Source organism: Mesoplodon bidens (assembly GCF_964165515.1).
Source record: "Mesoplodon bidens genome assembly, chromosome: 2".
In the NCBI taxonomy this organism is placed as follows: domain Eukaryota; kingdom Metazoa; phylum Chordata; class Mammalia; order Artiodactyla; family Ziphiidae; genus Mesoplodon; species Mesoplodon bidens.
Window position 1 is genome coordinate 23,157,987 of NC_138177.1, and position 16,124 is coordinate 23,174,110.

The window sequence follows — 16,124 nt, forward strand, 5'->3', positions numbered from 1 at the left end:
CTTCATGGTACTGCAGCTCGGTGCCTGGAGCACATGAGCACTGTCTGAAAGAAGAGGAGGTCAAGGTTACTTACTGTTCCGTCCAAGGGAGTCCGAGAGCCAGGGCTGTGAAAAGGTAAATGCCCAATTGCTGGAGAGAGTGGATCTGTTTATTTAAAACAACCCTTCCTGGGCTTCCCTGGTGGCGCAGTGGTTGAGAGTCCGCCTGCCAATGCAGGGGACACGGGTTTGTGCCCCGGTCCGGGAAGATCCCACATGCCGCAGAGCGGCTGGGCCCGTGAGCCATGGCCGCTGAGCCTGCGCGTCCAGAGCCTGTGCTCCGCAACGGGAGAGGCCACAACAGTGAGAGGCCCATGAACCGCAAAAAAAACACCAAAAACCCCCCCAAAGAAACCCTTCCTGGTGCACACTAAAATGGATTAGAATCCATTTGAAGGTGCCTTATTATATCCTATATCCACCAAGAATCTGTGCTTGATTGCACTAACTTTAGGCGGTATTTTACTTGCACAGATGTTCTCATCTATTATAGGCTTATAATATATCCAGTAAATGACAATACATTGGAAATACAGACCCAATACATGCTGGGTGGGACACAGAGTCCAGAATTGATCTTAGGTTACTTTGGGTATCTGCTAACATGTAATAAATTATTTGGGGGCAGAAAAGACAGGTATTGGCAGATTCTGTGTTCTCCTGACACCTCTCTCTTTACTTCTCCTGGTTCAGTTTAACTTTGTGCAAGACACATGATACGCGCTAGTTCAATACCATGCCACACCCCACAGAGAGTCAGGGAATTCTGAAGCTAAGTTTCATTACCCGCTTAGAAGAGAACAGAATGATCAAAATGAAATGGAGTTTAGTCAACTAACAATGTTGAAGAAACTCATGGTATCATAAGCAGTGTTCTCATCTCATCACTTTGGAGAAACACCATTCATGAATGCTACAGGAGTACCTCACACACTGCTCGGCCAAATCTATAGGAGACTGTCCAGTAGGAAAATGAGGTAATCATTTTGATGATCCAGAGTTCTGTTTAAACAATAAAAATGAGATTCTAGAATTCAAATCTAGTGTATGATTTTGTATCAACTGAATATCTCTTTGTATCTACATATAAAAAATTATCATGGGGGAGTCCTTGGTGGCCTAGTGGTTAGGATTCCGGGCTCTCACTGCCGTGGCCCAGGTTCAATCCCTGGTTGGGGAACTGAGATCCCGCAAGCTGTGCAGCGTGGCCAAAAAAAAAAAAAAAAAAAAATTATCATGGATCTAGAGATTATCATACTAAGTGAAGTAAGTCAGACAGAGAAAGACAAATATCATATGATGTTGCTTATATGTAGAATCTAAAAAAATGATATAAATGAACTTATTTACAAAACAGAAATAGACCCACAGACACAGAAAACAAACTTATGGTTACCAAAGGGGAAAGAGGGGGGAGGGATAAATTAGGAGTTTGAGATGAACATATATGCACTAATATATATAACATAGTTAACCAACAAGTTCCTTGTAACTATACTCAATATTTTGTAATAACGTATCAGGGAAAAGAATCTGAAAAAGAATATATATATTGATATATACATATATTTATATATATAAAACTGAATCACTTTGCTGTACACCTGAAACTAACACAATGTAAATCAACTATACTTCAATAAAAAATATCCAATCAACTATATATTCAATTAAAAATAAATAAAATCAAAACAAAGAGGAGTATAGACAGACTGGACAATGAAAATACGAAAAATTTCAAAACTTAAGCTACAAAATCTAGCACTTACCAAATAAAAAATATTCAGATGAAAAAAGAAATGATCAAAGAAGAGCGATTTGCTGGATGATGATATAGAGCTTAGCTGTTAAATATGATAGCTACTAGCCATATGTGGCTACTTAAATTTAAATCAATTAAACTGAAATAAAATTTAAAATTCAGTTCCTTGGGGACACCAGCCCCACTTAAAGTGCTCAGTAGGCACATTGCAGAAAGAAATGTCAGACAAATGCCAGGTGTGAGGACCAAATACTCTACTAGTTGTTTTAGTTTTTCTTTTCAAGTGTGTAGACATAAACTTGGAAAATTTATGGTTTCCTTTTTCTGAGGTTGAAATGTTCTTTTAACTTTGTTGCATAGCTATGTGAATCAGGGTCGTGAAAGACATACAGAAGAGTCTTTCCTGCTCAGAGGCTTTTGGGTAAAAATCACTGAAAGAAGAAAAGGAATCATCCTTTTAAAAAACTCAACACACTGGGTTCAAAATCTGTTTCGTGTTTGTTATTTGAATTTATATGACGCTGACTAAACAACAAAAAAAGCTTCTTAACATTTTATCACTTTCCTGGCACATTAATACCTTTTGGGGGTGTTGTCTCTCAATCTCTTGTAACCACTGGTTCTGAAATAAACTTCAGAAACTGAAGAGGCCTGGGCAGAAGAGGAGATGAAATCAAAGCGAGGCCAGGATCAAAGGGGCAAACAGCTCTCGGATCTCAAGGTGAAAGCAGAGCCATCGACTCCCCTCGGCTGCTTTTTCCTGGCTCTCTCTTTAATAAACACCCAGGGCTCCAGAGCCAGGCCTTAGGGCAGCCCAGAGGGGAAGAGAGTACTTAGCACTTGGAGAGGAAAGGCAGGCCTCTGTGATGTTTGGGGGAGTCAGTGACAGGAACCGTGGTGGGAAATGTGGAGGAAGCAGAACAGGATGGTGACCCCAGATGGCTCCATCCTCCCCAGCCTGGGCTGTTACAGAGCCAGTCTTGGCTCCAGAGAATAATGTTTTCTTTATGTGTCGTTTTTCTACTGCGTTTTTACTTGTATTTACCAGCTTTCCCCCCATTATACAGGAAGCATCTCTGAAAACTGTCTTCTATTTCACCTTGCCCTTCCTTTGTGTCTATTTCAATAGGCATTACTGACAGACCAAATATAAATAATGGCCAAAAGCGCTCAGCAAATCAAGTGGTGAGGAACAGAGCCCACGTGTTAGTGAGGGGGAATCTGACCCCTGACCTCAGTGATCCTTGTCTTCGGCTAACCCTGAACTTTGGTTTGCTATTCTGTAGCTGGTAAACTGACCTGCTTTGGTAGAAGAAAGTACTTTACAGAGCTTATGTAAAAGGTACTTAAATTTCACAGATTATCTATTTTGGGAAAGAACTTGCAATAGTTATTTTTTAAGATATTGCCAAGGATCGGGCTCTTTCCATGATGCATTTGGAGAAACGCGTATAGAAGAATGAACAAATATGCATTGTGCATTCGCAGCAGGGTAAATGAGTAAGGAATCTAGAACTTGGATTTAGTGAGAACCACTTTAGGTGTTTGTCAAGCAAAAGAGAAGCAGAAAATAACTTCAGAGTGAACGTACTCCCTAGAGACCCCGTAGAGGCTTACAGATTGCTCACCTTGGTCAAGAGAACTGGGAAAACTGTTGCTACTGTGCAGTAACACCTCTTTTCAGATATATTACATTGCATTCTTTGCTTCAGTTTTAAAAAATTAGTTTTTTTTTTAAATTCAGATTTTACCAGTTTTTCCGCTAATGTTCTTTTTCCTTTTCCAAGGATCCAACTCAGAATACCACATTGCATTTAGTCATCAAAAAACTAGGTTTGAAAAATGAACTTATAATGATAATACAGGCACACAATCAAAAAATAATAAAAATAATAAAGCACACCGAAGGGTATAAAATAAAGTCTCCAACTATAACACTTCACCCCCAATTCCAACCCTGGGTTTCTACTTTCTCCTCAGCGAGGTTATTTTTTTAGGTATATGCAAGCACACACCGTTAAAACTTCATTTTAGAGAAGGAGGAGAGAAGGGGAAAGGCTGAAATCTTATTTCAACATAGAGGATTATAATTCCACACAGACTCTCAGGAAAAGTCATAAGATAACGCTCATTTAGTCAGTTTGGAGGATTATCAAGTTGCAAATGGAGCACTGCAATTTCTTACCACCAGTTTAAAAGACAGAGAAGAGACTGTCTTACATGTTGAGATTCCTTCATCAAGTGGTCACCAGGCACTCCATTCGTGTCTGCAGGTCCATTTTCCTGGCAAAACTGCAAAACAGGCAGGTCTGGGGGCCCCTCACAAGTGAGCAGATTGCTGCAGAGGAACGAGGCTTGGATAAAGGACTTGGGGGGGCGTGACTTCCACACAGGCCGGAGAATGCTGATGACTCTTGACCCCTGGGCAGACTTTCTGGGTTGCTGGGCCATCTGGCTCTTAAACCTCAGCTGGCAACCAGCAGCCAGCAAACCTCTGCTTTCCTTGTGTGGTTGGCCTCCTGATCTCAGAGCGACAGCAGTGGAACTCGGGGTCTGCGTGGATCTGGCTCCATCGCTTCTACCTATGACCGGGAACCCAATGGGCCCAATGTGCCTGGAAGAGAACAACCTCGAGACTGGAGAGGGCCAGGGGGCTTCACCCTCCTCTGAGGCTGGCAGGGGAGCTCAGCAGGGGGCCCGGGGGGTCATGTCTGGAGACCAGCTCGGCACAGTGCCTTTGGAGTCATTTGGGCCTCGTCTAGATTGTGGAGTGTTTCTTGACCTGTAAAACTGGGATAGGAATACCTACTTCATAGGTACATAAGTAAAGCACAGCCCAGCACAGTGACACTACAAAAATGGTTTTTGAATTAATGAAAGAATGAAGGAACATAGTAAAATAAGAGGGTCTGACCTCCCATCCCATACATCCTCTGCCTAAAAACCCCAATGACCTGGCTAAGGAATAAGGGAGGAAGGGAGGAGAAGGGAGAGAGAGAAAGATGGGGTAAGGGGTGGGCGGATGGAGAAGCAGGCTGTGAGAATGGTCAGACTGCCTACAAGAGCCTCAGGGGCTGCGCAAGGGCTCTGGGACACAGTCCCTGACCCTATCCCCTATCCCCACAGGGAGAGAATCAAGCACAGGGCTCCTCTTTGCAGCTGCCCCAAGAATCCTTTTTGCTTTGACACCTGGAAAGTCCATCCAGGACGAAACTATCCAAGCTCTTCCTCAGGCTGTCTTGTAGCATTCTAGAAGGGATAGAGACAGGTGGGGACTGTAGCCTAAGAGACCCTCCCAACTCAGGGCCTTCTCTGAGTCAGTGACAATAAATGGTCCTGGTGAAATCAGGACTCAGGTTCTGGGAGCAAGAAGACCCAGGCCTTAGGGCTCCTCTCCTGAGGACGTGCACTCTGGTGGAGCAGTTCCATACTGGATCATGAGTTTCTATAAAGTGAATTCAGTGGCATCCAATTGAACAGATGTTAATTGGTGTCTTATGCATTGCGCCTTATGCATAGTAGATGTACAAACTAGTACAAACTAGTAGATGTACACTCAGACTTGAATGAGAGAAGTGGTTCCTGTTAAGACTTTACAACCTACGAGCGGAAGCAGATACGTAAACCGTAACCACAGTACAAATCAGGGTAAAACGGGAACCTTAAATGAGGACCAAAGGGCAGAGGCAAGAGAGAGTGGACACGTGGTGGTGCCCCTTTCATCTCCTCCCTTCCAGCTCAGACGCGTCTTGAGCATTGTTGGCTATCTCCAGAAAGGCCAGATCAGGAGTCAATAAATGAGTCTAGAAAGGCACATTCTCAACCCTGCTGTGCCTAGGGTACCCTTATTCCTAGGCCTACAGGGACATTCCAGACAAAAGGTCTCCTCCCCTCCAAGATGAGTTTACTGCTTCTCTTTGAGGTCTCTTTATCTGCACCCCCTTGTTCTGATTCAGGATTTGTTAGGGAGGCTTGCGGAGGACAGGGGCTGGGCTGTTTGACCAACCTGGTACAGGGTCTAGCACATAGCAGGGGGGGGTAAATAAATACCTTTGATGACGACAGACGGGGCAGCGGGCAAAGGCTCACTGACCTGGCCATGCGAGAGAGAGGCGACCCCCGGCCCTCGCCGCCCTGAGCGGGTGACCTGACCCCAGAGGAGGGCGGTTCCGCCCGCACTCCGCCCACCCACTCGAGGGGCCCCTCGCCGCCGCGCTCCCGGGTCAGACCTGCTCTGGGGGATGTGGATTGCGGTGGCGGTGGCGGGGCTGGCGGGGCGGATGAGTGGGGGAGGGGTCGGAGGGGGCCCCGGCCCAAGTTCACGCCTTCCTCCCTCCATCCCACGGGCAGCGGAAGCGATTATTCCCCACCGGCGTCTGGCGGGGCGGGAGGCGGGCTCGCACCCCGAAGAGACACGGGCCTCCCCGCGTCCACCCCTTTGATCGCGCCGCCACACCGGGACCCCTCCCTCGGCCCCGGGGCCGGTATAACTAGAGGCCGTGCCCCTCCCGGCGACGCACTGGGGTCCGACAGCGATGGCCGCAGCTGAGCCCAGCCAGCTCCAGTTCGGGGAGATCGCCGCGCCCCCCGCCTACCGGCCCGCCCACCCCGGCGGGGCGTTCCTGCCGCCCCCGAACCCCGCCGCTGCTCTGCTCCCCGCGCGTCCCTCGGGCCCCGGTCCGGAGCGCGGCGCCCCGGTGGCCTTCGCCGGCTGTCTCGGGAGGGGTCCCGGGCCCACGGCGCCGCCCTCCGCCGCCCTGGGCCCGCCTGCGCCCCCTAAAGGCGCGGCCGTCCCGTCGGCGTCGCAGCGCCGAAAGCGCACGTCGTTCAGACCCGAGCAGCTGCAGCTGCTGGAGCTCGTCTTCCGCCGGACCATGTACCCCGACATCCACCTGCGTGAGCGCCTGGCCGCGCTCACTTTGCTCCCGGAGTCCAGGATCCAGGTGAGCGGCCGCGGCGGGCCGGCACGTTCGCCGGTGCCACTTGCTTGACGTTGGGCAAGTTCCTTCCTTTGAGCTTCGGTGTCCTAGGCTGTAAAACCAGTACTTGTTGCCTACGGTGATTGTGAGGCTTAAATGAAAAAATTCAGCCGCACGCTCAATGACTTCTGCCTCTCATTGCTGAGGATAATAAGGGCCCCTCCGAGGAGGCTAGCTGGTCTCTTGAAATGGTCAGAAAGTAAATCCTCAGCAGGAAGATAATAGGAAGTATTTTCACACTTTTTCCTTATCCAGGAAGAAGGGATGAGGCACAGTTGGTGTTTCCTCCCGCTGGCTCACCAAGTTGCCCCCTGGGCCCCTAGGCCACTTTCTTGGCAGGTATCGGGTCTGCAATGTGGGTTGTAAAGGATGTAACGTCTTGGGGTAAAGCCTGAAGCATATGGAGCTTCTCGTCAGAGTTTGAAAAATCTAGCGCAAGGTGCGTTTGTTGCCTAAAATAATAAGGACAGGTTCCTCGGTATTTGTGGGGAAATAGTGAGCTGAAAAATTTATTCATATAAGTGAATGAAGTCCACTGAGCAAAATGCCTCCTTAAATAATTTGACAAGGGAGTACACGTTCAAAAACGAATTTTCCAAATTCTTTTAAGGGCTATCATCTTTAAGCATAGTAGCACTTTTTCCTAAAATTCTTAAGTGCTGCTATTTCTGTGGCCTCATTTTTCATTGCAGATGTCCCTATATAAAGTATAGCTAGAGCTAGGTATTATTCCAATTTTGCATCTGGGAATGGTGAGGCGCTCTGATTTGTGAAGTGTTCTGTGAAAACCATAAGATTTGGGAGCAGGGAGCCAGGGCATGTTAAACTGGAACTTATTATGAACTATGAAGGTGTAATCGTAGCATGAGGACTCCAACCAAAAGCAGTTTCTCTCTCCCCCCTTCCAGGTGTGGTTCCAGAACAGGCGCGCCAAGTCGCGTCGTCAGAGCGGGAAATCCTTTCAGCCTTCAGCCAGGCCAGAGCTTTTCCTCCATCACTCTGCTTGTGAAACTGAAGCAGAATATTTGAAGCCCCAGCTGCCTCTGGAGGTAGATGTGAACTGCCTGCCGGATCCCAACAAGGTTGGAGGAGACATCTCCGACCCTAGCTCCCAAGCTCAGAATTTTGAAACCTATTCTCCTCTCTCTGAAGACATTGGTTCAAAGCTGGACTCATGGGAGGAACACATCTTCTCTGCCTTTGGTAACTCTTGAGGCGTCTGGGGGAATTCAGGATAAGTTCAGAGGAGCCATGACTGACAGCCAGGGAGACACACATCAGAACACCATCCTTTCTGGCTTCCACGTTAACTCATCCATGTTAACCTTGGTAATGGTTTTGGGTCATCTCTCACCTGTGAAGCTTCTTCCCCTTTTGCCCATGAACTTTTGCCCATGGCCTGTTCTTTCTTTATAGTACACCCCCTTGGAGTTCTGGCATTTTTTACCAGTGCATCTCCAAACCTGCACTTTCATTCTGGTCTGCATACCTGCTCTTTCCTACCAGTCCTGTTGTTATTTTTTCGAACTAGTTTTTCAGAACTCACTATCTTCACAAGAACTCCTTGGTTCGACTCAGTTTCCCCTTGTGCGTAACAGGTGCTGTCTTCATATGGCTCCTCCAAGGCTTATACCCTTAGACTCATGTTAACCCAGCTCTTTCAATCCTCATCCTATCATCAAGATTTACTACTTTTTAAATTTGGCCTGACATCTTTATGCTCATTCGTAGCTCCAGTGATTCTGCATCCAGATTATTCAAGAGCCCCCTGCCTCAAGTTTCTCAGCTTTTAAAAAACTACTCTAGAAATCTGTAGTAGCCTCCAGTTGCTACCAAATTATAAAAACGTTTTGGTTACCCTTCCAGATAACTGACATTGATAGCCTACAGGACCATTATGCACATCTTCTTAGGGTCACCCATCCACAACATATATATGCCTCTGTCTCAAAGCCACTCCTTTCAGTTTTAGAACCAAATGAATAACCTCTGTCTTTCAAAACACTCTAGACCTCCCTCTTTCTGAAGGCTGTAACTTTTTCTAATCCTCATTTTGTACCTGTTACTTCAATCACTGCAGCATTACCCTTAGCACTTGTTATTGTACTTCTGTGCAACTTCAGTTTATTGTTATTAAATGCTTTCCACAAATGTTTCATTGTAATTCTATTTAAATGACTTCTGTCCTTTAGATAGCACTTAGTACAGCGCTTCACTCCATAACTGCTCAGTACATATTTTGTGGTCATGAGAAACATTTCTAAAAGAAAAGTTTCTGCAAATGTAGTTTATAAAGCCAGTAATCATGGTATCAGTAGGCCACTGTGCTGAGAAATTTAACTTGGTTAAAAGTCTATCCAGCTTGTTCAAAGTTTAGTAACATGAGTGTTCTGGTTTCAGGAGATTTCTGTTTCCCAATTTATATGATAATGTATGTAAATTACTAAGTTAGCCCAAGATAAATTATTGCTTCGAGGTTTTGAGGGTTTTCAGACTCCTAAGGACAAAAGGAAACTGTATGTGAGGTAATTATAGGTGAGGTTTCTCTGTAAACTGTGCTTTGGAGGCAGCTCATGAGAAGCCGTGGCTGGGGCCAGGACTCAGGTTTGTCTTTTTTTTTTTTTTTTTTTAAATGGAATTTTTTTTTCTTTTGGCTATGCCACGCGACTTGCAGGATCTTAGTTCCCCAACCAGGGATTGAACCTGGGCCCTTGGCAGTGAAAGTGCGGAGTCCTAACCACTGGACCACCAGGGAATTCCCCAGGACTCAGGTCTTGATGATTCCTAGAAGAGTCAGAGCTATGCTGAATGTCTTAGAGATTATACATGCCACTTACCCTGATTTTCATAGAGGTGTTAAATGGCTTGCACTTTTCAGAGTTGCAAATCCACTATTAAAAACAACCAGGACATAGTTCAGGCTTTAGTAGCAGACTTGCCTTCTGAACCTTAGAAGCTGTCTGAAACCAAAAATGAAATGATAAACATTAGCTCTTACCATTTTCAGTGCTTGTTATGTGCCAAACATCGTGCTCGGGGCCTGCCCCCGGGGTGGCCAGGAAGTCTCTCAATCACAGAGCGCTTCCTTTGCATTTAGACTTGTGACAAGGCCAAATGAGATGATACAAATATTCACAACTGAGAGACATACAATAATTAACTTACAGTCCAGTCCCCTGCTGGGGAGAGACGCCCGCTGGGGGAAGCACGGGGCAGGGACCCCGTCCTCCACAAAGCTTGGGTCTGCAGCCAAGTGGGTGCGCGTCGCCTCCTGTCCGCGTCTGTTTCCCCACTTGTACCAGAAAATACTACAGTACTGCACCATCTCTGGACGGTTGAATCTGAAGATGTGGAACCATAGACAAGGAGGAACTACTACATATAGGAGGGATGACTGTGAAGTTACATGGGGATTTCCCATGGCAGGGAGGGTTGGCCCCTAAACGCCCTCCCCACACCATGTTCAAGGGTCAACTGTGTATCAGTCTTTTCCTTTATTGTTAGCACGTTGTGCGTCCAGTTGAAGACATCTTTCCTGCTCCTGGATTATAAAGGTAATTTTCCTGGGTTGTCGTCCTACAGTGGACTTTCCCGTTTAGGCTTTCAGTCCACCGGGACTTGACTTTTGAATATGGTGTGAGGTGGGGGGCAAGTCTCATTTGTCTGTCTGTCAAACTGTCCCAGCACCAGATTAACTTTTCAGTTACATCAGCAACTGCTTTATTTTAAAAAGTAATAGAAAAAAAAAAAGTAATAGAAACACTCCTACTAAAGTTAGTGAAGTACAAACCACTTCTTTCTTATCTATAGGCAATCTGAAGATTTTTGTTGTTTTTTGTTGTTGTTGCTAGGGAAATAAACCATTATAAAAAACCATTTACACTACTTTATTTCACTTAAACATTCGTGTGTCAGGATATTTTTATTTTATCATAAATGATTACTTAAATCACTGGCATAAACATTCCTGAATTTTGAATCACTTTAATTATAAATACTAAATATAAATTTTAAAAAGCTAGAAAGACAATTTCAACACATTTTACATGAAAAACTTAAAACATTCGGTCTTTATTTTCTTTCCGTTCTTACTTTTCCTGGATGTTCTCAAATAAAAATAAGCAAATGACTTAGAAAAAAACACAAAACTTGCAGTCCACTAAGGATCACATTTAAAGGAGACTTGGTAATTAGCTTATTAACTTTATCATTGCATTTATATTGTGTTATGTTCTGCTTTCCCCAGTGAAGAGTTTAGAAAATCTACAAATATTTAAATATTGCCACAATTTTTAATGTGGGATCCTCTAAGAACAGTGATCTGTACCCCTCTCAAGCTCTTAGGAGACCCTAACTGCTAAATGTATCTATTATAGGCACTATATGTTTATTCCTCACAACTGCCATATAAGGTAGGGACTATTATTGTTTTAAAGATTACGAATTTTAAGTAGTGGCTGACAAACCACAGAGCTAATAAGTGACGGCCAGGACTCAAATCTAGGACTAACTCAGTCCACCATTTATTCACCACCATATAATGCCTGCTATATTGGCCCGGCCTTTTTAGTTAGGACTAGTGATAACGAGACAGGTTTAAAGGCAACTCCTTAAGCAGAATTTGTACACCCAAGTGAGTACTGTCTCATCTTTCAAAGCAATCATCATGGAGGACCATACTTTTACTCCAGTGACACTAATGTTGCTTAGAGCTCTTTTGAGACTCTTATTTGTTCATTTGTTCCACACATATTTGGTGTCTATAAAAGGTACTTTATCAGGGCCTGGAAATAAAATGGTAAGCAAAACCAGCAACGGTCCCTCCCCTCATGGACCAAAGAGGCCAGTATGGAGACAAAAGAAGAAATATAAAATCGCAAATGTGACAAAGTGCTGGAAGGAGGGGTACACGAAGACCTGGAGATGATGTGTTGTGGTCAGAGAAAGCTTCCCTGAGAAAGTGATGCTGAAGGTAAGATCTGTAGGATGATCAGGAGTTACCAAGGTATAAGAAGAGGGAACACAGAGATCACTGAGTGTGCAAAGGCCCTGTGGAGTAAGGAACAGGATGGAGAAATTGTAGGGGAGGCTAGATCATGCCTGGCTGTGTAGGTCTTGTAAGAGAGTTCTGAAATTGTCCCGAGAGCTGTAAGACTTCAGATGGGGATAACATGACCAGTCCTGTGTCTTAAGAGTATTGCTCTGGCTGCATCTGAGGAGAGCTGAGTGGATACTGGGAGATAAGTTAGGAAATGACTGCTGTGTTCCAGGCTAGTGATGATGGCAGCTGGGCTAAGAGTACTGGTGATAGTCTAGATGGAGAGAAGTGCATGAATTCAAGGGAAAAAAAATTTTAATTGGCAAGTTGTTTTGTAGATTCTCAACGGTAGCAAGTGAATCTGATTTTTGGAACAGTAATTCAGAACCAAATCTACGTTAACACCTGATATGCTTGCTTGCTCACTCCACGTGGCTTTGATAGTTTTCTTTAGAGCTCCAAAAACGTGTTAAGCACTGGCAGCATCATTTAAATGAATGTACAGCTGACCCCAAATGACTACTTTGAATTATACAGATTCCTTCCTCCTTACACAAAAGTAAAATTCAAATATATTCTTAGGCACAGTACTTGCCATCAACACATGATGGCACTGAAAGATACGGACAATGCTTAATTAACTATGTGCAAAACCAGGTATAATTTATTTTATTTTATTTTATTTTATTTTATTTTATTTTATTTTTTTGGCGATACGCGGGCTTCTCACTTTTGTGGCCTCTCCCGTTGCGGAGCCCAGGCTCCAGATGCGCAGGCTCAGCGGCCATGGCTCACGGGCCCAGCCGCTCCGCGGCATGTGGGATCTTCCCGGACCGGGGCACGAACCCGTGTCCCCTGCATCGGCAGGCGGACTCTCAACCACTGCGCCACCAGGGAAGCCCTATTTTATTATTTTTTTAACATCTTTATTGGAGTATAATTGCTTTACAATGACGAGGTATAATTTAAGTGTGACAAGTTAGCCTTAAGAAATGTAAAAGAAAAAATGTAAAAAATGCTTACCTAAGTCTAGGCAGAATATATTAAAAAATAAACCCTTCTCTAGGTCTATAGTAAGCCAAGTAACTTACTTGCTTAGTGTTTTCCACAGTGATTACTCAGTGATGGGAAAAATAAAACCCTAATGATATTTTAATTCAAAATGACTGGTAATTAATCTGTACCGTTTTTCCTAAAAATATAATTTAGCAGAAATGGTAATTTTAAAAAACTTTTTACATAGAAGGAATACTTATCAACGTCTATTAATTAAATGAAAATGTAGATCATATTAATTTTCATAGATCAATTTATTTAGAATTACAAATATTAAGAATAAAAGATTTATGCATTTAATTAACATAACAGTTTAGCTAAATATAAACTCTGCACTAAAGTTCTGCAGTGGCACAATACCAACAAAGAATATGGAAGCATTTTTAAACTATACAAAAATTTCAAATGGAAAATAATCTTGTTTCAGTTTTATTATACATTAACATATAAAAAGTCTCATTTTATGAGACATCTAAAAGAATCAAAGCCACTTCTACAGCTATATCTTAAACTCCAAATCTGAAAACAATTTATTTTATTTTGACTTTATAATATTCTATATTAAAACAGAGAAAATTCCAAATACACACTTTTTACAAGATTAACATCTTAGGCAGGGTTTTCCTTAAAAAACCAAAAACCAAAAAAGCCCACAACCAAATACAAACCTTTTTCTCCATTTCCTAGCACTGGCTATTATATTTGTTTTCCTTATAAAATCTTTTTACTTTAAAAATTGTGTAACTGTTGGATTTTAACCAGTAATCTGGTTCATGAGTTGTGCAAATAAACAAAAAATATGAAAATAGTGTGTTATCAGTCTTTTTTCTTTAAAAATAAGTCCCATAACAATAGCACATCTCCCCCTGAATTGATGGGAAGAGACATGCAAAATCCATTTGCTGAATTTAAGCATCTTGCAGTAATGTTTCTTTCCTGCTCCTTCATTTTCTTTCAACAGACAAACAACAAAGGTTTCTTTTATAAATTATGATAAATTAAAATATTTATTATTATAAAATGATCTATAGAACCATGTCACATTGCAAGTATATATCATATATACTTGTAAAGTCCATATTTCCCACCTATATTCCAGTGGCTTCCTAAAAATGAGGACTTCCCATATCTCATGATGTTATCTTTTGAAGACTGAGGCGGTGATCAACTAAATGAACTGGAGTTGTAATTTTCTAGATGGAATTTCCACATTGCCATGCATAATGCACAAAAAGGCCATGTTTCTTCACGTTCTCCACTGCAGTAGTTGTCTACATGGGTTGGGTTGAATTCATGCACGTTAAAAAGATGGTCAACATATTCTTCCATGAAATTATATTATGTTCAGACATTTTCAGTTTAAAAGTACTTGCTAATAAACATATGTAACATAAGCAGTGCTACTGCAGCTGAATAATAAAAGAAAAATAAATATAATGCTGGTCAGCAATGCTGGTTTAAGAAGCAGTACAGTATATTAAAATGCCTTATTTGGAGATTTAAATTTCTCTTCTTTTCCAGCAGTTAGGTTATTTGGTGTTGGAAGCCTATATAAAGGAAGAGAACTTCTCAAAAACAATGTCCTATGCAGTTGGAATAATTAAATCTTCTATTCAGTCTCTGTTGGTGTTATTTGCTGCAAAGGCATGTAAGTTTCCCATCTGGCTCAGGCCACTCTGAATATGTGCAACATGAATTTCTACATTATTCTGAAAGCAACTAAAGAAAGAAGAAACATGGTTAACTACATTATCTCACAAAATGAAGAAAAACAATTTTTAAAAAAGGCAGAGCTGAATTGCAGTTAGGAAATAGCTAAGATAATGACCCCAGGTAAGTAAGAAATCTTCCCTTTACATTAGCCATAATTCTACTTCAGTAGTAATTGAAAGAGTATATTTGAAAGAAGCAAAGAAGCCATGGGAGTACTGGAAAGAGAGGACGAATCTCTCTTTGGGGAAGACTTCTAAGTTGAAATCCATGCTAAACCCAAACCTAAATATTATATGTCTTCTGATTCCTTTGTATAAAAAAACCCATCTGAAAATTCTACTCTGTCAATAGACTGGATATAACCAAAAAACTCGTTTACAATTTATTTAAAGGACAAAAATCATATGAATACTTCATAAATATGTAAAAGTCTTAAAGCCTATACTGGAAATCACTAGGAATTTAATATAAAAATAATTAGAATACATCTAACGAATTACCTGATATTAGAAGCATCTATTGTACTCTTGATATCATTTAATGAATCTGTAAGTGATTTAAATTCAAAGGAATTCAGGTCTCCTCCTTCTGCCAGACACTAAAGGAAAAAATATTTCAAAATTTAATTGAATTATAGTTCAGATACAGACAAACACCCTGCTCTAATATAGTTTCATTTTTTAGCAACAAATTAGTATAGTTTGTTTAGGTGTCAAAATTAAGAAAATATTCTTAATATTTTCTCCGAAATTTACCTTAATTTGTAATAAAATAGCTGTAAGCCTGGAGATTAAGTCTGTCAGATTTTCATTTTCAACACAGGGCTGTCCTGTTGAGGAATTTGCATGCCGAACAATTTCCTGTGCTTCTTCCTCACACCTTCGTCTCATATCTGTCGGCTGATCTGCAGGCTGGAGCCCTTGGTCTGGAGCAAGCTGAATACAGATGATTAAAACATAAGATGTACATTCATAGGGCCATGATAATTTCTGTATGTTTTTGCCCTGTTTTCAGGTTAGGATTTTTATAAATCTAGCATTTATAACAAAAATGATGCTCACTCTTACCTTAGAAGTTTTTTCTCCTCTAACTGTATTTTTTTTCTGATTTGTTTATATTTTTGGTAACTTTTTATTTTGAGATACTTTAAAACTTCTAAAAAAGAATAGAACAAAAACCTCTTGATAACCTTTTACCCAGATTCACTAACTGCTTATGGTTTACTGTTTGACTTAACATTTGATCTTTCTCTGTCTGCATATAATTTTTTTTCTCTTAACTATTTGAGAATAAGTTGCAAACACTGTGCCTCCTTACCCCTAAATACTCCAGTTTGTACTTCCTAAGTCCAAGGATATTCCCTTACATAACCACAGTGCAGTGATCACAATCAGGAATTTAGCACTATTTATAATGCCATTTTCTAACCATCTGTATTCAGATTTCATCAACTGTCCCAACACATAGCTAGTTTTCCCCCTGAAAACATTTGGTTGTCCTGTCTCTCTAGACTTCTTTACTCTGGAACAGTTCCTTG

General features: G+C 42.1%; 2 protein-coding genes across 4 annotated transcripts in view; one reads left to right on the forward strand and one right to left on the reverse strand.

Annotated features, from left to right (window-relative positions):
- Positions 1-6,336: 6,336 nt before the first annotated feature.
- MIXL1 (Mix paired-like homeobox) lies at positions 6,337-7,994 on the forward strand (the record flags this gene model as incomplete). The annotated part of the gene is made up of 2 exons (XM_081223977.1): positions 6,337-6,744; positions 7,689-7,994. 2 exons carry the CDS (start codon positions 6,337-6,339, stop codon positions 7,992-7,994), a joined length of 714 nt encoding a protein of 237 aa, XP_081080103.1.
- A 5,115-nt stretch (positions 7,995-13,109) lies between these two features.
- LIN9 (lin-9 DREAM MuvB core complex component) overlaps positions 13,110-16,124 on the reverse strand; it is a 93,486-nt gene continuing 90,471 nt past the window's right edge. For 2 of the 3 annotated variants that reach the window (XM_081221381.1, XM_081221383.1), the window contains exons 13-15: positions 15,343-15,522; positions 15,088-15,185; positions 13,110-14,593 (exon numbers count right to left, since the gene is read on the reverse strand). In XM_081221381.1, the coding sequence (XP_081077507.1) occupies positions 14,488-14,593; positions 15,088-15,185; positions 15,343-15,522 (384 nt within the window). In that variant the 3' untranslated portion in view covers positions 13,110-14,487. The remainder of the gene's footprint in view (positions 14,594-15,087; positions 15,186-15,342; positions 15,523-16,124) is intronic. The other variant, XM_081221382.1, reaches the window with a different exon arrangement.